The 21,020-nt window shown below is 33.8% G+C and overlaps 1 protein-coding gene across 1 annotated transcript; it reads right to left on the bottom strand.

Annotated features, from left to right (window-relative positions):
* Window positions 1–5,524: 5,524 nt before the first annotated feature.
* LOC125819402 (putative casein kinase II subunit beta-4) lies at window positions 5,525–17,526 on the bottom strand. Its single transcript, XM_049498834.1, has 5 exons — window positions 17,148–17,526; window positions 15,424–15,642; window positions 6,784–6,893; window positions 6,457–6,622; window positions 5,525–5,817 (listed from the first exon to the last, which is right to left on the bottom strand). The coding sequence occupies exons 1-5, from the start codon at window positions 17,401–17,403 to the stop codon at window positions 5,687–5,689; spliced, it is 882 nt and encodes a 293-aa protein (XP_049354791.1). The 5' UTR covers window positions 17,404–17,526; the 3' UTR covers window positions 5,525–5,686.
* Between the last annotated feature and the right edge of the window lie 3,494 nt (window positions 17,527–21,020).

Below are 21,020 nucleotides of genomic sequence, written 5' to 3'. Positions count from 1 at the left end.
GTATATGATAGCAAAAAAATGCATGTATCTAGGTGTATCCTACTCAATATATGGTAGGAAACTCTTAGTGCATGTTGGAAAACCACCCTAATAATTGAATTTGGTGTAATTTAGTGTAATTACACTGTCAGGCATGTTTGGTTTGGCCATGTAATTACTTGGTCAGCAAGTAATTGAGTGTAATTGACATGGGTAACCATACTCTCCAATTCAAAGGGGGGGAGGGGGGGGGGGAGGGGGATCTTTGAATTGCTGGTAATTACATGATATAATTACAAGGTGATTACTTTAATTTTCTTCCTTTTATTTCTATTTTTATTTTTTTCGTTTTAATTTATTTATTATTTTAAATTCTTTTTATTTTTATTATTCTAATTATTTCTAACAATATATTTTTAATTTTATATTATGTATATTTCATTTCCTTCGCATTCTCAACCATTATTTCACGTGATTCAACACAATTTTTATATTTTTTTATTTTATGTTATCTTTTTCATTCGTATAATTTTTTTGGTGTTCGAATTTTTAAATTAAAGTACATTTCATTGTTGAATAAGGTTATGGACTTACATTTCCTTTTTCTTTTAAATCATATTTATGTATGTTATGTTGAAATTTGACATAAGAGTATTATGTTAAAAAATTGTTTTGAATTTAGAACTTATTATATTTTCAATTTCATTTGTTTTTGGAGTATTCATTGCAACATTTTTTTAGTTAGACTTGATAGATTATCTTTTTGTCAAATATTTTTATAATTTTATGACATTATATTTATAATACGGAAAAGGGTCAAAATTGCCCCTGAACTATGCGAAATAGACCACTTATACCCTCCATTACATTTTGGGATCAAAAATACCCCCGCAGTTATCCCAGGAGACCACAAATACCCTCAAGAGTTAACACCCCAATTTTTTAGTAACGTGGCAAGCCACATGGGACTAATCCCTCCACCTAAGCATTGCCAACTAAGATTCACTACAAAAGAACTTGACTTTTAGTGGCGACAAAGTCGCCACAAAATCCCAAAATATTGCCACTAAAGGTTATGATTTTTAGTGGCGACTAAGGCTCCAACAACCATTCGCTAGTAAAACCTATTTTTTCAACAAAAAAATATGATAATTAATTTTCGATTGCGACCTAATTTTCTAAAATAAATAACTTGCAATATCCATATTTAAAACATCCAATATTATTACGAAAATAATCAAAATTACTTCTCGATTCAAATCTCCTACTATATATAATGCATCATTGTACATTTTATACATTTACATATGACATAAAAATAAAACATATAGTGTATTCAAACTCCTACTTAATCGATATCATATTTGGTTTTTTAAAAACAATGAAGAAAAAAACACAAAATTAGAATTTAATGTTAAAAACTTTTAGTGACGATTTTCTGGGCTTTTGTGGCGACTGTTGTTGCCACTAAAGGTCTAGTTCTTTTGTAGTGAATCCTAGTTGGCAACGCTTGGGTGGAAGGATTAGTCCCACGTGGCTTGCCATGTCAACAAAATTTTGGGGTGTTAACTTTTGAGGGTATTTGTGGTCTCTTAGGATAACAGCAGGGGCATTTTTTATCCCAAAATGTAACGAAGGGTATAAATGGTCTATTTCATATAGTTCGGGGGAAATTTTGACCCTTTTCCGTTTATAATATTAATCAATTTTTCAAGCATGCATTTCATGATGTTCATAGAAATGGTGTACTTTGAATTTTTTATGATTAACTTAATTAAAATATATTAATTTGGAAATATAAAGCAATTTTTTTTGTAAGCAACTTATATTATTTACCAAGTGAACTTTACAACTTAAGAATTAGAAAAACAACATAAAAACTACTAGCAGATTAGGACTTCCACTGGCCGGTATTAACCCATGTTGAATGCACCATTCAGGCTCACCTAGCCCTCCTATCATCTATTCTTCATGAAAACATAACATCACACTTGGTAACAATCCAGTTTAATCATGTAAGATGCTAACTCAGGTACACTACTAACTCTACGAAACACCTCTTGTACAATCTGCTTGACGATAACATGGAAAGACCTCATCAATATCACTCATCCACTGATCAAACCTATTTCTAGTCTATAACCTTTCCCTTATGGCTAGCCAAAGGGTAAACTTCCACTTGGGGCATCCTCTGTTGCACACCAACTTTCTCCTACCGACTTTGGGGAATACTCTTATTAATAGCTAATACATCTTCTTAATGGAAAACTGTTGCATTCCCATGAACTTTGCCATAGTGATCCCAGCATTCTCTACATGTATTGAGGCTTTAAATACTTGTTGAATCATCCATCAGGCCACCTTAGGTTCACACTTCCATATTTCTCCACCCTTGACAGAATGTGTATGCACCCATACCATCCATAATGTCTCTTTAGATTGGCAAAGTTCCCATAACAATTTACATATTGCTGCTTTGTTTCATATCTCTACATTAATCAGATTCAACCCCCTCCCCCCAGATATCATGGGTGAGTAGACCTGATCTCAGGCCACCAAATCCTTCTTGGACATCTCAATCGACCTTCTCCATAAGAATCTCATGCATATCATTTGAATAAGTTGTAGTATCCTTTTAGCCAGTACAAACCCTCGCCCAGATAGTTTGGATTGCAAAAAGAATACTTTTTAGGAATTGAGCCCTTCCTACATATGATAGGAATTTGGCAATCCAAGAACTTACTCTACCCAACATTCTTTCTATCAATGGCTCACACTGCACAGGAGAGTCCACCAAATTTCTTATATATTCTTTTAAGTATTTTCACTTGTTAATTATAGTATGGTTTACATAACTTTCAATAATATATATTGTTCCATCTATTCAAATTCATGTATCACCGATAAAATTTTGAGAGTCAACTAAGTTTTTTCTATCTTCTTAAAAAAAATAAGTTGTTAATTATTGTGATTTATAATACTTTTAACGTCATTTTAAAAATATAATAGAATATTTTAAGTTGTTAATTATTGTGATTTATAAAAAATTTAAACATATAACGTATGTTGAAGAGTAGCGTTTTGAGCCTCTTATAGATAGTATAAATATTTTAAGTTGTTAATTATTGTAATTTATAATATTTTAAGTTGTTAATTATAATAATGTATAGTATCTTCAACGTAATCTTTGAATATACGATAAATTAAAAAGGAAAGTAAGATAAATAAATTTAAAAAGAGAGAACAACAACAAAATTTGAACAAATTTAAGTACGTAACAATTTGTAATATGCAATTTATAAATTGACTAATTAACATTTGTGACGCAAAAAATAAAGGAAAGGAATAGAATTGCTAAGGTGGGGTCCAAATCTATTGACAATGAAATAAATGCAAAGCAAAATTGAAAAGGTGGAGTCAATGCACTTTTCGGCTCAGGCAAGGTAAAAAAAAAATATAAACGGATTTGTATGTCAAATGATAAGAATGTACAACTGTAAAGCAACTGGGTATAATAATGATCAAGCATAATAATAAAGAAAATACTCATATTACCCTCTGGCTAGGGAAGCAAGCAAGTTGACGAACAGCTGCTTCCCTAGCTTCTTATATATAGTAATAATAATAATAATAGTCCAGGGTCTCAAAATCATTAGAAGTACGCACTACCTACAGTGCAGGCTAAGCTACTCTTCTAGCAGAGTTCCCTACAGTAATAGACCACTGTTGGTCCTGAACCTGTTCCTTACCATCCTTATCTTCCTCCACTAGTTGAGCTTTGTATCTTCCTTTTTCATCGATCAATGGGTTAGTAGCAGGGTCCAACACTCTAGCCTTTTTCCACACCTTCTAGACTTTAGGCTTTTCCACAAGCAGGTTCTCTTCTTTATACACATGACCCACCCACCCACCCCCACCCCTAAAGGTCTTGAAGCTTAATATTCCCTTTCATCTATTGATTTAAATCAATTTCTACTAACAGTCTAGCATATGATATCCATTCCATATTGGAAGTATAGGCATCTGCACACAGTGGCTTACCTAGTCCACTCCCAATCTTACCAAGAGTTGTAGCAGTCCAGCAATTAAGGGGAAAGTTCGGGAGCTTCACCCAGAGTAGGATAGTGCGTAAGACCTACTCCTTGAAATTAAAGTCAGGTGCCCAAGGCTTAATGATCACTGGCCTATTCAACATACTGTTTGTGCCCTTAAACAGTACCTCCTCCACATCAATGCTACTGCACCTCACCACAAAATACTCATCCTTATGCAAAAACACCTTAGGATTCTAAACAAACTTCCACTAACTTCCAATAATCCGTTCTACTACCCCAATGGGAGGTGTATTCCCCACAACATACAACATAATTGTTTTTTCCCACACTCCATTATCCGCCTCCACATCCTCTTCTGCCAGCTGCAGTACCACCTCTCATTCCTGTATTTTAGGAGGGATATACGATAGGTTCTTCCCCTTCGCAGCTAGCTTGGTGGCATCAAACAGCCCAATCCAATCACGTTTACCTTGGATAGCTATGCCTTCTTCACCCTTGTCCTTCACACCATGTCCAGTACCTCTATTGTAGGATCTGCCATACTTGACATTGTTTCATTGCCCTTATCTTGCACATTAAGTGTCAAGTTCATACTAACATCCCCACCCCATATTGGGTCCCTACGGAGTAGCGACTTTAGTGCAACTCACCATTAACTTAGGCCATGGCTTCCCAGTAGTATCTGGTTCACCAATTGCATCTAACTATTGTGTATCTCCCTGTTGTGTCTTCTGTAAACTAGTACCGATTTCCCCAATTGTTTTTGTATGTCATTGTTCTTAGTCAGAATCTTCCTTGCCCGACCATGAGCCAGCCCAGCTAGGGCAAGTTAGCAATCACCACATACGCTCCAACCCGAGAGAGAGTTACGAACCAATCTTTCTGCGTTACAATTTTTTTTATAATATTAAATTTGAACATATATTTATTAATTAATATATTTTCAAAAGACAATATATATCTTAAAAGTTCAATTTAATATCATTTATAAAGGCCTTAAATTTTTAGTTTTAGATAATCAATTTTTATTTTTAAAATTAAAAATAACCTTATGAGTACACTTGTAATTACACTATAATTACATTATGGCAAACAACGAGGTTGTGTAATTCTTAGGTTAGTAATTATTACCTTAATAATTACACCAAATACAATTACCTGGAGGCTTTCCAAACAAACCCTTAATTAATAGTAAGATACGTAATTATTTGATAGTATATATATATAATAAAGTAGTTTTCTTTTCTTTTTAACAATTAAAAAGTCTTGTCAGCGAGAAACCATTATGAATCCCATCTGGAATTGGTCCTACTAAAAGTGGAGCAAAACACTAAAGTATCCTAATGTAAAATCCAAATATATGCCTCGTTGGAAAACTGTCGTAGCAAGTACTGCAGCAGCAAGAGAAAGGGATTCGCAGAGCCAAGACTACATGAAAATCAGGTGTCAATAGAAGTAGAAGAAGAAATAATAAGATTACAAAAGAGAGATTGGCTGGCGACAGTTACTTCTTTCATCAATGAAACAATTTTGGACATTAACAACTCAACATTTCCTGGTTCTACCTTGATGAATTGTACATAAATGTCAGGTGAGAACCATTTACTGACAAACTATTTAATCTCACCACATTTCACAGAGGACCTTCAATCTCAAGTCCTGTGGATCTTAAAACCGAATACCCTTGGAACATAATTCTGTGTTGGCTTTTGCGGCTTCAGGTGTCCATAAGTCATCAAAAAGAGGTGAGGAAATGTTGTCCCAAAGTAAGCTCCATCAATATCTTGGCCAGTCAAAGAAATCAGATCCAGGGAAGAGTGATATTTTAGTCGCAGTAAGGGAGCAAACAATAATATGAACTATGAACAGAACTACTCTTGATGTTTATATGCATCCATGTCCAAACGGAACTTGAAATATGGAGAGAATAACAAAATAAAACTGTTCGGAACAAAATCAATCCAGGATACCACAACATAAATGTACTAGTAGAGTGGAGTGGTGTTAAAGGACTGGTAGTGGCATGCTTAATCCCCGAAACTAGGTTGCAGAATACGTTGTATGATTCCCCTGGCTCGAGAGGCGCTCCAGTGAAGGCACTATAGAGCCAAGACGTGTGCACCATTGCCCTAGGGCTCTATCATGAAGAGAGTGGCACTAGCAATAAATATTTCACCTAAATTCTTTTGTCAGTCGGTTTGTTTGGGTTTATAGTTGTCATTTTTTACTCTACAAATATATTATTTTTAATCTTTCCCTTCAAATTGAGCCTTTGTCCATTAAAGGCAGCACTTAATTTGCAGTTTGTCCTTGTAGCCCAATAGATTTCAGTGATTTTTTTCGCTTTTTGCATTCGAAACACTGCTATAGAGGAAATGTGTAGAGGAAGAAAAGGCATAAAAGCTATAATAGTGAAGGATACTGCCTTGGTACTTCGATCGTGGATAGTAGATATCTTCACATTTTGGACAGTAAATTTTTACAGTACTTGAGCGTGGAATATCAGACTGACCGACTGGAAGACAAGGCTGTCCACTGCAATAAACTCGTGGGCATCTCCCAAAGTCGTAGTTCTTGTACTTCTCCAACTGAAAAATGTTTACCAGGAAATCAGTTTTTCAGACAAGATGCACGTTAAATAAGCACCATCAATGGAAAGAAAAGGAGTGGAGAAGAGGGGCTGGCTACAAAAGCAGGTAAGACTAGAATCATATAAATGACTGAAAGCCTGATATATAAGAAGCATTACCATTGCAGCCATTCCCTTGCTGGTCAAAATATACCGGACGTGGATCAAGCCATAAAGCATCTCTGCTGCTGATTCAACCAATTCATTTTGCTCTTCAGTGAACATATCACCTATACAAAGCAGGAGAAATTTTCAAAAGATCACAGCAGGAAAAACTACAAACTCATTTTTACAAATGTCGAAAGTGTACTCCATTTTGAACAAGTGTTGACATTTTTAGTTGCACTAAAATAGACCTAAATTTGCACCTGTGAATACAAAGAATGTTTTTTTTTTTTCAAAAGGAAGTTGATATCAAAAATAAATTAATCGAAAAGCTTGGTACGACACGGTATGTACAAGGACATGCTGGCAAATATAAGGCCTGAACACAATTATTTTATCCAAGATTCAAGAGTTCGAATAGAAAGAAAATAATATCATCCAAGCATAATATCATCAGTTTTCCAAGCATTAGAATTCTTTCAGAGACCATAATATCTGATTACAGCTATACGTCTCTTCCAAGAGGAAGTACATGAAAATTCAATATTATATAAAGCAGACAGAATTAAGATGCAAGTTATAAGAGAAAACCAATATAGAAATTGTCTCCATTCATCCAATTAAGCCTAATAGTCCCAGACTCCCAGTCCAAATGAAGAAAAGAATCTGATTTAGATAAGCTGGGACCCAATTCAATTTTTCGTAAACCAAAAGGTTAATTTGTATCATAAAACAGATGGCACCATGGTTCATAGATTTAGCAGGTTTATCAACAGAGGTTAAATAATACTTTTTCCAAGGTGTGCTAATTTTTTATCAATAACTACCCCCAGATAACCCATCTTCAGGAGTGTTTACCTACTGAGACATAAAATTATGAGAGTTCCTTAAAAGAAAATCTTCTTATGTGATGCACAAGTACTAGACAGCAGAATTTTAATAATCTGCCCAATAAAAAAATGGAATTGGAGTATGCTCCCACAGAAAGAATAACTAAATGGTGGATGTGGCAGATTAATCATTGATCCAGCCACACAAGGTAAAATATATCAATGCATGTTTGCATTAGATGAGATATGAAGTATAGATCTCTCAAACAAAACTACCAACGGATAATCAAAAACCACAAATTCTCCAGCAGCAGCTTTATGGATGAACAAAAACATTGACTGGTGATGTTTTAGATGAATTGTTTGGTTCATTTATCTGATTCTTTTGCCGTCAACTTTCTCCGATGACTTTTCTCTTTTCTAGATATGGGAGAGCAAAAAAAATTTATTGCAGGCGACAAATCTTTTGAGATATCAAACACTAGTGAAGATTATGATCGATGGTTCACTCTGATTGAACGTGGGAGGAGGTTTACTAGCAGCATTAGAATCAATGAAGCAAATCTGTGTTGGGTGTGTAAAGCTCTCCTTGAAGCTTCACAGGGAAGGGGAAATCGATGCAGAAGGTGGGAAAGAAAAATCCAATGCTACTCATTCAGGGTAATCCAAAATTTCAACATATATGGCCGGTACGTGAGGATAGAAACTTTGCTTGGGGAGAAAAAAGCATCGGTGATTATCCCGGAGAATGACTACAACTGGGGGTGGGAAGATATTGCAGGGAAGATCAAAAATTTCTGGGGAAGGCTGTTAATCCACCATTTCAGCTCATGGGAGATTTAAGCGCAAAGCGCATATAAAGTGTGGGCTTTATTGAAAAAAGGCGCAAAGGGAGAAAAAAATATGCGTATGTTTAGTCCAAGACTAATAATTATAAACATGAATGACAAATATGTGGCCAAAGAAATTGAAAAAAAATTATGATAAATTGAAATATCAATTGTTAAGCGTCACTTCTTCATAAGAGGCTCATTGACAAGGAAAAGTTCATCTTAGAATTTTGATGACGACATTGAAGCACTCATAAAGTGAGGTGAAGCTCTCAACACGTTTTGAGCCTCGCTTTAGGGCTTAAGCGCGCTTAAAGCGCACCTTTGATGACACTGCTTCATTGTCAATGGAGTTCATTCTTCTTTGATGTTGCCACTAAAATGAACCATTAACTCATTCCAAGTGTGTAATCTAGAGGAGGCCCAAGAGTTTTGGTGAACTTGAAAGAGGGTTATAGAACCCTGTATTCCAGCTCCATATTTCTTTGTAAGCATTCTTGTTTTTGTCTTAGTTCCTTTTATTTTCAACTTGTATTAATCCTTTTATCTTCACTGGTTGAAGCAGTAGAGGAGAAAACTATTTTGCTCCCAATCTCCTTCCCTTTCAACTCTCAGATGAATTTTTTTCACCCTCGCTTTTTGTTGGTTAATCTTTTTGTTGGCTGACGTAGCTTAGGCAAGGTAGCTTTCTCGCAGTTATTTTCCCATGAAGTGGCGAAACCTTGCTTTGTACATAAAAAAGAAGAGATGAATTCTAAACTGTTAAAGCAATGTTTGGCCACTTCTTGGGTAAAATAACTGCAAGAAAGCTACGTCAGCCTGCAAAAAGGTTCACCAGCAAAAAACGATGGTTGAGAAAAATCCAATTGAGAGTTCAAAAGGAGGGAGATAGGGAGCAACATGGTTTTCTCCTCTACTACTTCAACCGGTGAAGATAAAAGGATTGATACAAATTAAAATGGAAAGGAACTAAGACGAAACCAAGAATGCTTACAGAAAAACTATGGAGCTGGAATACAAGGTTCTAACCCTCTGTGGAATATCACTAAAACTCTTGGACCTCCACCAGATTACAAGCCTGGAAAAATTTAATGGTTGTTTCAAAGGACAACATCAAAGAAAAAGCGAAGAGAAAGGGATAAAAATCAACTTTTGCAAGCTGAGAAAGAAGCATGAGTTCCATTGACAATGAAGGAAATTAATCACCAAGAGCAAAATGAGTCGGAGACCAACGTTTGGAAGGGACATCGATAACATCCTCAGTATAGAAACGAAAGAGAAAGAGAAGCTAAGGACCAATTTAGGGAACCCTGCATTGTAGGGTCTTTTTTATATTATTTGAATTCGGACGCTATGGGCCAAGTTAAGTTGTATACATATTTGCAATTTCATTTTGTTTTAGGCTCATTTTGAGTCTGTTTAGACCGACTTTGATTATTGAATAAAAAGGACCTTGAGTCCATAATTTGCTTTTAAAAAAAAAAAATAATAATAATAATAATAATAATAGTAATAATATCATGAAAAAAGGTAGGAAACTAAATAAAGCTGCACAATACTATGTCCTTAAGATCATGACCCTATTTACAAGAGATGAATTCTGGATTTAGAAAAAGCAATACCTTTTAATAAGGGGGTCTTACGTAACTGAACAGACAACAAAAAAAGTTTTCAACAAAACTGGTCGTATGTATATGTAATGTATTGATATCGTACAATGTTATTAAAAGTGAGCGCTCCATTGCTTAAAGCGAGAAGCAAAGTGAAGCGCCAGGTTATCGCTTTTCTACTCTGAAGCAAGGCTATCGTGAAAAAGCAAGCGCTTCTAGGACTGAAGCGAGAAGCAACGCAATAATAAAAGCAAGAAAAAGCTTTGCTTAAGCAAGGTTAGCTTAACTAGTTTTTTAAAAAAAATTGTAAAAACACTTACACAACTTGCTAAACATTTCCCTCCATTTCACTTCTCCTGTGTAACTACAATGTATGTTTTTCATCTTTTCTTCTTTTCTCTATCTCTATAATGTGAGCCAACTACTAGGCAGTTTTATCAAAGGCGAAAAGTGCAAAAACGCTCTAGGTGGGGGCTTTAAGCACAAAGCGCAAATAAAGCGTGGGCTTTAATGAGAAAAGGCGCAAAGGGAGAAAAAAATACAAATATACATGTTTAGTCCAAGACTAATAATTATTAACATGAATGACAAATATATTGACCAAAGAAATTGAAAAAAAAATATGATAAAGTGAAATATCAATTAATTAGTTTCACTTCTTCAGAGGCTCATGGCAAGGAAACGTTTGCCTTAGAACCTTGATGATGATACTGAAGCGCACATAAAGCGAGGTGAAGCGCTCAATAGGTTTTGAGCCTCGCTTCAAGGGTTAAGCGTGCCTTTGACAACACTACTACTAGGTTTTTTTTCAACTTGTTGTTTTGCATGCTATTGTAGGACACATTCTACAATTCTTTTCTTCTATTTTTCGATATATCTTCTCTGCTACCGCGCTGCCATTAATCCGCTCTATTTTTTTCCTTTTAGCAACTTTTTACTCTAATTTGTATTCCTTCCCCTGTTATGCTCTTTTTTTTCCATGTTTTGAAATTTTCCCTCTATTTGTCATGTTTTTTGTAGTTGTCATCTTTGTTTTCACTGTTCTATTTTTTTGTAGTAAATTCTATTTTTTTTTTCAATGGCACGAAAAGAGACCCAGCTTGGGCAACACTATTGTAGGTCACATTCTGCAATTCTCTTCTTTTTTTTCAATTTGTCAATATAATCTTCTCTGCTACTGCACTACAATTAAATCCACTCTGTTTTTTTCTTTTTATTGTTCTATTTTTTGTAGTCTATTCTATTTTTTAATTCAATGGCACAAAAAAGAGATCCAACTTGGGCGTACAGTAAGGGTGGGCATAAATACCGGAAAACCAAAAAATCGAACCGAACCAAACTAATTTGGTTGATTTCAATTTTTTGATTTTTTGGAATTTCAATTTTTTGGTTCGGTATTTGGTGTAAGGGTCAAAAAAAAATCGGTGCACCGAAAAACTGAAATCTGATTAACTAAATTTAAAATAATATTTTAAATTTTATTAATTATATATTTTGAAATTTTAACCCAAAACATTTTAATTTTTTGACCCACCCAATTCCAAATTTTGGAACCCCTAGCCTTAAAACAAACAAACGAAAACTAACAAGTCACACCTCTTACTTCATAGCACAGCCGCAACCCACACTCAAGTCTTCCCTTGGACTTTTCACAAGAATCTCAATTCAGTCTTCTTTGTGGCCGCTGACGTGACTTCTCTCCAATGGTGTAAGGCATCTCTCAGTCGCGACAATATGTAAGTTGTAACTTGTAACTCTCACTCTCGTCTAACTTCTCTCACTCTCAGGCGCCTCTATTTATTTGTGTTGTCAAATGTAAAATGCTCGTCGATGCCTACTACTGCTACAAAAAATCATTCTTTTAATGATTTCATAGATTGTTGTTGGTTGTTGCTAGAGTGACTTGTGGTTCTTCTGTTGTTATTTAGTCTTCAATAATTGCCTTGCGTTTTCATTCTCTTACACTATAGTCTTATAGTTACTCAGTTACTCTTCAAATTTTCACTTATTGTAGATGGACGATGAAAGTAGAGTTGGTGTTGCCCGGTTCAAATGATCACTTGACACCCAAGATACAAAGAAAAGCAAAGAAATGGCACCAAGATCCAAAGCTTGGCAGCATTTCGATAGGTGGTTTAAAATGGTATTAGTAAAGCGAAGTGCAGGTATTGTCACCAGCTTCTTGCTTATACTTCCATCAATGGTACAATAAGATTGAATCAACATTTAGCAAGGTGCCAATTTTATAAACCTATCATTGAAAGTGCTTCTCAACACAAGATAAATTTCCCATCTAAGGAAGCACCACTTTGGAAATTTGAACAAGAATTAGTTAGGAGGGTTTTAGTTGAGAAAACAATTGTGGATGAACTACCTTTTAGCTTTGTAGAAAAGGAAGGCTTCAAAAAGTTTATAAATAAAGTCCAACCTCTATTTTGGATTCCTTCTCGTAGAAGGATAGCAAGGGGTTGTTATGAACTTTATGGTGAACTTAGATACAATCAAAAAAATTCATCCAAAGAAGTACTACCAAAGATTTGCCTCACCACCGATATATGGACATTAATGCAAGGAATTAATTATGTGTTTGACTGCTCACTTAATTGGGTGTTGCATAAAAGAATATTAATTTTTTACCAAATCTCTAGTCATAAGGGTGGGCAAATGGCAGAGGCTATTGGTAATTGCTTGCTTGATTGGAACTTGGACAAAGTATTTTGTGTTACTGTTGACAATGTTTCTTCTAATAGTGTTATGGTTACACAATTGTCAAAGCAGATTGATATGTGGGAACCAATGTAATGGGTGGTAAGCATCTTCATGTGAGATGTATGGCTCACATACTTAACTTAATTGTGCAAGAAGATTTGAAGGAAATTGATATTTCTGTCAAACGAGTTAGGCAAATGGTGAGGTATGTTAGGTCATCTCCAGCCAGAACAAGAAACTTTGTGAAATGTTGTGAAGTCCAAAAGATAGAATATGATAAAACATTATCGCTCGATGTGCCTACTATGTGAAATTCCGCCTACTTGATGTTAGAAACGACACAACACTTTGAGAAGGCCTTTGATAGGTTTGATCTTTTTGATGCAAATTTTAAAACTTATCTATCTACTCATGTTTGTGAAGATGGAAGTATTGTAGATGTGCTTGTATGTGATGATTGGGCGAATGTGAGAAATGTGGTAAAGTTTCTTGAAAAGTTTTATGAGCTTACCATAAAGGTTTCAGGTAGGATATATGTGAGCTTGATGTATACTTGAAATTGTGTTTAACAAGTGACGGTCTTAATTTAAGTACTATGGTTGGGCGTATGATTAAAAAACACTCAAGAGCTATTGGGGTAATCCTGAAAATATGAACCCAATGATTTATATTGCTTCCGTGTTAGATCCTCGTAATAAGTTTGTGTATGCTAGCTTTGGACTTGAAGAGCAATTTGGGGAGGAAATAGGAAAAAAGTAGATAAAGGAGTGAATGTTTATATGAAAGCTTTGTTTGGAGAGTATTTGAAAAAAAAGGTTGAACCCATCCGTGGTCCCCTAAAGTTGGCACTAATTTTTACTTACACCTAAACTAAGATTTGTTCATTTTAAACACCTCATGCCAGGCCTCAATGCGTCATTTTGGCACTTTTTGCCTACATGATATAGTGAGTGTGATACACTCGCTGACTGCGCGTGAAAGACTTATTTAGCCACTTTTTAATTATTTTTTCTTCTTCTCCATTTTCCCAGAAGCTTAAACTTCAACCATGGTGAATGAAGATAGCTATAACGAAATGATGAAAAAACGATGGAAAGCATATTAGAAGTTTAGGAATAGACCCATTTCAAGATTTAAATATTTAAAATATTTGATAATTTAATTTCAAATAAAATGTGATTTAGTACAATAGAGGGAGGGAGAGAGAAAGAGAGTGGTGGTTGTGGTCGATCTCCATTTTTTTCAGTGAACAAGGTGGTGATGATATTTTTTCAGATCTGAAAAAATAGAGAAAATAGTGATTGAAAAACTATATTTAACTCACAAATTATTTTTAAGTAAAGGATTTTAAAAATAAAAAAATAAACCCAAAAAAAAAAAGAGCGGCCGTCGGGAGAAATGACAGTCTCCTTCCAAAACTTAAACTTTTTTGGAGAAGACAATCAGCAGGAGTGGCGGGGGTTGAGGTGGGGTTGTTTTTAAAACACTGGATCATACTATCAAATTCAAAAACCATCTATAATTTTTATTTTCAAAAAAATGAAATGTCAAGTTTCTAACAAAAATTCAGTTAATTTCCTTACTAAATTTATAATTTTATTATTCTTCATGAGCAATGTATTCAACCAAAAATATTTTCTTAATAATACTTTCATAACAATAACACTTTGGGCAGGGCATCCCAGTGCACAAAGCATCATCTGTTCACACAGTGTTCACACAGCTAAGGACCCCAAGGGATATGATGTACACAGCCGATTCTAATGCAAGCATTAGTAGCTGCTTCCACGATTTGAACTCGTGACCTATTCACAGGAAGATAACTTTACCGCGTTACATTAACTTTTTCATGAACTAACATAACTAAAATTAGTTGGTTGATTTTTCCTTAAGGTGGACATCATTGCACCTTGGTATACCTCATTGAAACACGGACAAACCTAAGCAATGTGAAGCGACCAACCCGCACTCACTTTCATTCGGTTCTTAAGTACAACTCGGGCATGCCTTCAATCATATTGAGTGTAACATCAAAACCCTATGAAGCATAAACAACATCAGAGAATTAACCTAAATAGTCGTTCATTCAACCGCTTAAACTAAAAATAGCCGGGTGGATGTATAGTATGTGTATAACCATGTATAATCAGTATGTAATCCATGTATATCGGCTAGAAAAGTAAATAATGAACCCAGCCAACTATTTCTGTAAGGATCCCCAAACATCGGTGGACAACATTTCTTACAAACCTTAACACTAAGCAAGGGCATGTGTAAAAACTCATTTAGTTCATATCAAATCCAAATTCATGCATTTGTCTACAAATAATCTACACCAGCTAAGCAGAATCTGGCATGGTATGTTACCAGAGACTAACTTTCCCCCTTTTCCAGCCTTGAAAAACAGGTACCTCAGTCAACCTCAAAATATCAAGTCAAGCTTACTAGTTTAGAAACATGTAGACTTTACACCGAAATTAACATAGTATTAATTTGTATTTAAAAAAGAAAGAGTTCCACACGGAAGAGTGCAGCAAGGTCGGAAATAAACCCATGTTTTACCTATTTCTTTCTATCTACAGAAGACCAACAACTTGAATCATTCAACAGAAAAGACAAGTCAAATGTTGTTATCTTGCAATTCATCAGAAAATCTAAAGAAGCAACTATACTTACCATGAGAGGATTCAACATCAAGGATTAGGTCAAGTGCATAGTCATAGTATGGAACTTGACCACTCAATCCACAAAGATTAAAATCATCTTGAATGTAGTCATCATCAACCTCACAAAAGAACTCATTCCCACGCAGGTTACAAAACCAAGAAATCCATGATGTGTCATCTCCATCAGAACCACTAACATCAGATTCTTCACTGTCTGATTCAGATTCCTCTGCAACGTACACAACCATGGGCATTTACTCATATCATGTTTGACATGCAAGTAAGAAAGTCGGCACTAAGAAAACAGAAGCATAGGCAAAATAAATGCAGTCATTGCACTAAATGGCTGGTGTCATTAGATTAAGCAAAATATAGCAAAAAATGTTCTGGCTCTTCTTAAGGGGAGTAATGAAAATATAGAGGAAACATGTTCTGGCTTTTCCCAAGAGGAGTAACAAAAATATAGCGGAAACTATCTTACACTTTCCAGTATCTATGGGTAAAATACGCCAACTCTCTGACATAAAGCACCGGAAGATACCACTAATCAAAATTCAAGGTTGATGTAGAAAGAGTAGTGAAAAGAGAGTGGAAATTTGAGTTGGCTTTCCAAGTAACTGTAGGTAGTAAGGAGAAACAAATTGATAAATACTCTTGGTTTCAATTGCTGTGAGATACCAAATGAAAGCATCATTTATAACCACATTACTCCATCACCCTAAACCATAATTGTTAAATGCTGCAGCTGAGTGCTCATTAATAGATCCATCTACAATGAATCCACTTGTCAGGAAGTCCCAAGTAAGCAGATCTAAGAATCCGACAAAAGAAGCAATTGCTAAAAAGACCTACTATCGAAAGTCACAACTTACAACCAACAATGTGACATGCTTACAACCAGAATATTTTGCAAAAAAAAAAATGGAGTATAACCCTTTTAGAACCAGGTGATCCCCAACAGCTAATGGTACACAGTTTGAAACTTGTATAATGGGTCCGCCACTCTACCCTTCTCCACTTAAATACAAGTTCTTTGTCTGGGGTTCAAACATGTGATGTGTACCTAACCCACACATCATGCGTCTAAAATCATATAAGATTTTACCTTAAATGGTTTTGAGATTCTAGAACTATCTACAATGTAACTTTAGAAGATACAGAAGGAACCTCGAGCAGAATAGAATGACATTCCAGTAACAGCTTTTCCAGTCATGTTCCCCCTTTGAAACTTGACAGAACTTTTTCCTGATCACATTCTACGTTTTTCTTTTTTGATAAGGTACCATAATCCTGACCACATTCTAGATGCTTTCCGAAGAAAAAGAACATCCTATTACTCCAGTCAAGTTAAACGCATTTTATCAGGATACAAACCCCTACTTAAAGAACATAAATCCATGCAAGACGACCCCACTGAGAAGTGCCAAAGGAGATCCTTTACATATCCATACAGATAAATATAAAGTTTAGTGAGTTTTAGAACCAATTTATATGTATAATTTGAACAAGAAAAAGAGAGCCAATTGGATCTCCAAAAAAGTTTTAAAGAAAAAAGAATTAATTGGACAAAATATCAGGCCAAACTTAAAGCCTCAAACTCATCTCCAGCTAAATGAATGATATATGAGAACAATGTAATGCACTGAGAAACATAAATATTGATTATAGCAATAATGGAAAAGGGGGGGGGGGGGGGGGGGGGGGGGGGGATTTAACATAAAAGATGATCCTTACCATCGGAGCACTTGTTTTTTGTGGTGAGAGTAGATGAAGAGAGAGTGTCACGCTGATGATCCATATGATGATTGGGATGACGCTGATGCAATTTTCCGGTAACAACTGTAGATGTAGAGGGAACAGCTTTTTCCTTCAACGCCCTTGACGTAGACGCTGAAGACTTGTCCAACTGCTTATCTAATGCATCGTTGATTCGCTTCCCTCCAATCATTTCCGATTTGGAAGAACCACCACCACCTCGATCTCTATACATTTCCTTTCCTTCTCTATAACAATAACTATATCTATAACTCTATCAACGAAATGGAGAGAGATCGAGAAGAACTGTGTGTGTTCAGATAGTGAGATGGAGAAACGGAGATAACAAGGGTTTCGTCTAACAGAGATCGGAAGAACTCTGTGTGTTCAAATAGTGAGATGGAGAAACGGAGATAACTAGGGTTTCGTCTAACATTCCAGGGAGAAAGGACACCAGACTTCCTCAGCTTCTAATTTCTCTTTCTTTTTTTTCTTCTTAAATTGAATTTGTGTAATTAGTAGTTAGCGTTGTTCATGGTGCGGTTTGGATCGGTTATTAGTTAAAACTAAAATCAAATCAATTTAAATTGGTTTTTAAATTTCTAAACTCAAACTAAACCAAAGAAAAAAATTGTCGGCTTGGTTTGGTTTGGTTTTTTCTGTTCAAAAGTAATAAGTATGTTGAGAACATATGTATCTCGAGACACAAACATTTAGTACATGAATAATTCACAAATAAGCTATTAGATGAACAAAGTGATTCATCCAATGTACCAATTTTTAGAAACTAAAAAAACTCATTGTTAATAGCATAAAATTGGTTCAATATTCTGGAGATCTCCACATCTTATCAATAGATTTTTCAATAAAATTACACCTTAAAATATTGAGAAATTACTTCTAAAAAAAACTAATATTTCATAGTCAAAACTAATCAATTACCATCTTCTTTAGCTTGAGCTTTAAATAATTCAATGCTACATTAGAAAATTTATAAAGAATTGAGAAAGTGTGATCTTTAAAGTAATGAATACTAAGGGATTTAGACTTAAGGTTTTAATAGTTGGGGTAAAATTTAAGTGTTGGGCTTCAGAAATAGTAAAATTAAAGACTTAAGTTAATTAAAATTTATCTAAATACTTATATTTTATTGGGATAAGGGTCTGAAAAATACTTCAACTTTGGTCGAATTTGTTGTTGCGATACTGAACTTTTATGAGGACATATTACCTCCCTAGACTATTTAATACCGTATTTTAAACATATATATTTGCCCACGTGGACATAAAAAATAATGCAAAATTATACATAGTAATGTGTCCACGTGGGCACATATATACCTTTAAAATACACTATTAAATAGTTCAGGGGTAAAAAATACGGTACTAAATAGTTTAGGGAGGTAATAGGTCTTTATGAAAGTTTAGTATCGCAACAACAAATTCGACCAAAGTTGGGGTATTTTTCAGACCCTTATCCCTATTTTATTTATAAAGAACTATAAAATTTATATATATAACTTCTTGGTTTGGTTTGGTTATTTTTGCGGTTAACTTTAGTAAAATCAAAATCAAACCAAATAATATCGATTTTTCAAAATTTAAAACCGAACCTAACCAAATCAAACCAAATATCGATTTTTTTAATCGATTTGATTCGGATTGCGGTTCGATTTGATTTTTATAACCATAACCATGAACAACCCTATTAGTAGGTATTAATTATTAGTATATTATGTTGACATGTTTATTTGACCCAATGTATTTATAATGTACTCTTCCCTCCGTCTAACTATAATTGTCCACTATATTAAGAATAATTGTCCAACGATATTTGGCCAATTTAGAAATCAAGAGATAATTTACTTTTTGTGTCTATTTTACCCTTGCTATTAAATACTATTTATCATCTAACACATTTCTTAAAGCATTAAATTTAATAAATTCAAATGATAATATAGTAATATTACCCCTATTATTTATCGTTTCTTAAGAGTTGTGTCGAGTCAATAGTGGACAACTATTGTTAGACAGAGTGAGTATTAAAATTTAAATAAAAATAGAAGTTAATTATTTAAAATTTATATTAGACAAATAAGAAACTTTATAAATGATACTAAATTAAATATTTAAGATATATATTGTCTTTTGAAAATATATTATTGATAAACATATGTTCTTAATTAATATTATGAAGAAAACAATTTATTTATATTTTTCAAATTAGTATATTTCAATTGAGCTAACCATAAAAATTAAAAGCACAAGATTTCTATGAATATTATGAAATGCATGTTTGACAAAAAGATTTATATTATAAATAAAATGTCATAAATTACCAATTTTGACAAAAAAATAATAATGTAGCAAGTCTAACTAAAAAAATAAATGACTTGCAATGTGAAATCTCAAGTCAATACTACTAAAACAAATGAAACTAGAAATATAACATAAGTTCTAAATTCAAAACAAAAAATTCAACGTAATACGCTTATATCAAATTTTGACATAACATACATAAATATGATTTAAAAGACAAGAAAAACGTAAGTCTATAACTTTACTCAATAATGAATTGTACTTTTAATTTAAAAATTACAATACAAACAAAACTATGCTAATGAAAAAAAAATATGACGTTAAATATAGACCATACAAAAAAATTCATGGAATCGCATGAAGTAAAGGTTGAGAGTGAGAAGAGAATGAGAAGAAAATGAAATATAAATAATATAAAATAAAAAAATATATTTTTAAAGTTCTTTAGAATAATTAAAATAAAAACATGACTTAAAACAATAGAAATAAAAATAAATCAAATTGAAAAAATAAAAAGAAGAAATTAAAAAGTAATCATCTTGTAATTACATCATCTAATAATCAACAATATTCACAACCCCTCCTTGAGAATTGAAAAGTATAATTACTCCCTGCTAATTACACCTAATTACTTTTACATGGTCAACCAAACACCTCAGACAATGTAATTACACTCAATTTCACCAAATCTAATTATCAGTGTGGCTTTCCAAGCAGGTCCTATATCGATTTCTTTTTTGTCTTCTTCTACTTTTCTTTTCACTAGAGTTTTACTAACCAAATCAAAATATTATGTGTATTTGTGACAAATATAAAGATAGTATATGTTATGCAATTATTATAAGGTGAAAATTATTTGTATTTTTGAATTTTATTTTGGTTCCCCCCCCCCCCTTTTAGCCCCCTACACTATGTCTTGGACTATTCTAAGTGGGGTTAAGGGATTTAATCGACTTGAATCTCCCTATTCACGCCATTTACTCCGAATTTCAAAATCAGTGCTCTTAAGTTCTCTCAAAAAAGAAATTAGATTTCTTCATCTCCAAGCCTCAATTCAAGAATTCAAGCTAATATCTTTACTTCAGGTATGTGAGATTTCATCAATGAATATCTCTTCACTCATTGAGTTCCAATGAAACCTTAACTCTTTAGTCTATAATTTTTTATAAAACCTAAGGTTCTATGATTAGCATGTATTTTCAATGAAGTTTAGTTTTTCTTCGTGAATAGCCTGATCACTTGCATGATTTTACTTAAAACTTTGTATTTTTAGATGTATTATCATGAACCCACAGAGTATAAAAAATTTAATCTCTAAGATTTACGTTCTAGATTATTAGACTTCATTACTTAAAAAGTTTTCAGATAAAGTGTCTCACATATATAATCAGTATATATATCATTTAGGTCACGATCACTATGACTTCTAATTAGCTCAATAGTATGTGTTGGTGAGTCTTCATCTTTCGAGGATGATCTTATTATTTTATTCAATATTACTATTTCAGTTTTAGACATTCTAAGTTAGCTTGTG

The sequence above is a fragment of the Solanum verrucosum genome, unplaced genomic scaffold (genome assembly GCF_900185275.1).
Source record: "Solanum verrucosum unplaced genomic scaffold, falcon-dt-bn FXZP01000244.1, whole genome shotgun sequence".
Lineage (NCBI taxonomy): Eukaryota > Viridiplantae > Streptophyta > Magnoliopsida > Solanales > Solanaceae > Solanum > Solanum verrucosum.
Note: the sequence above shows the minus strand (reverse complement) of the source record. Positions and strands in the feature narration are given on the sequence as shown.

What these genes read in the sequence shown, in the direction of transcription:
- LOC125819402 (XM_049498834.1), bottom strand. Translation starts at nt 17,403, where the DNA reads ATGTATAGAGATCGAGGTGGTGGTGGTTCTTCCAAATCGGAAATGATT. An exon ending in AAAAAACAAGTGCTCCGATG is followed by an intron (nt 15,643 to 17,147) that starts GTAAGGATCATC and finishes TGTACGTTGCAG; the next exon opens with AGGAATCTGAATCAGACAGT. An exon ending in ACGATCGAAGTACCAAGGCA is followed by an intron (nt 5,818 to 6,456) that starts GTATCCTTCACT and finishes TGACTGGCCAAG; the next exon opens with ATATTGATGGAGCTTACTTT.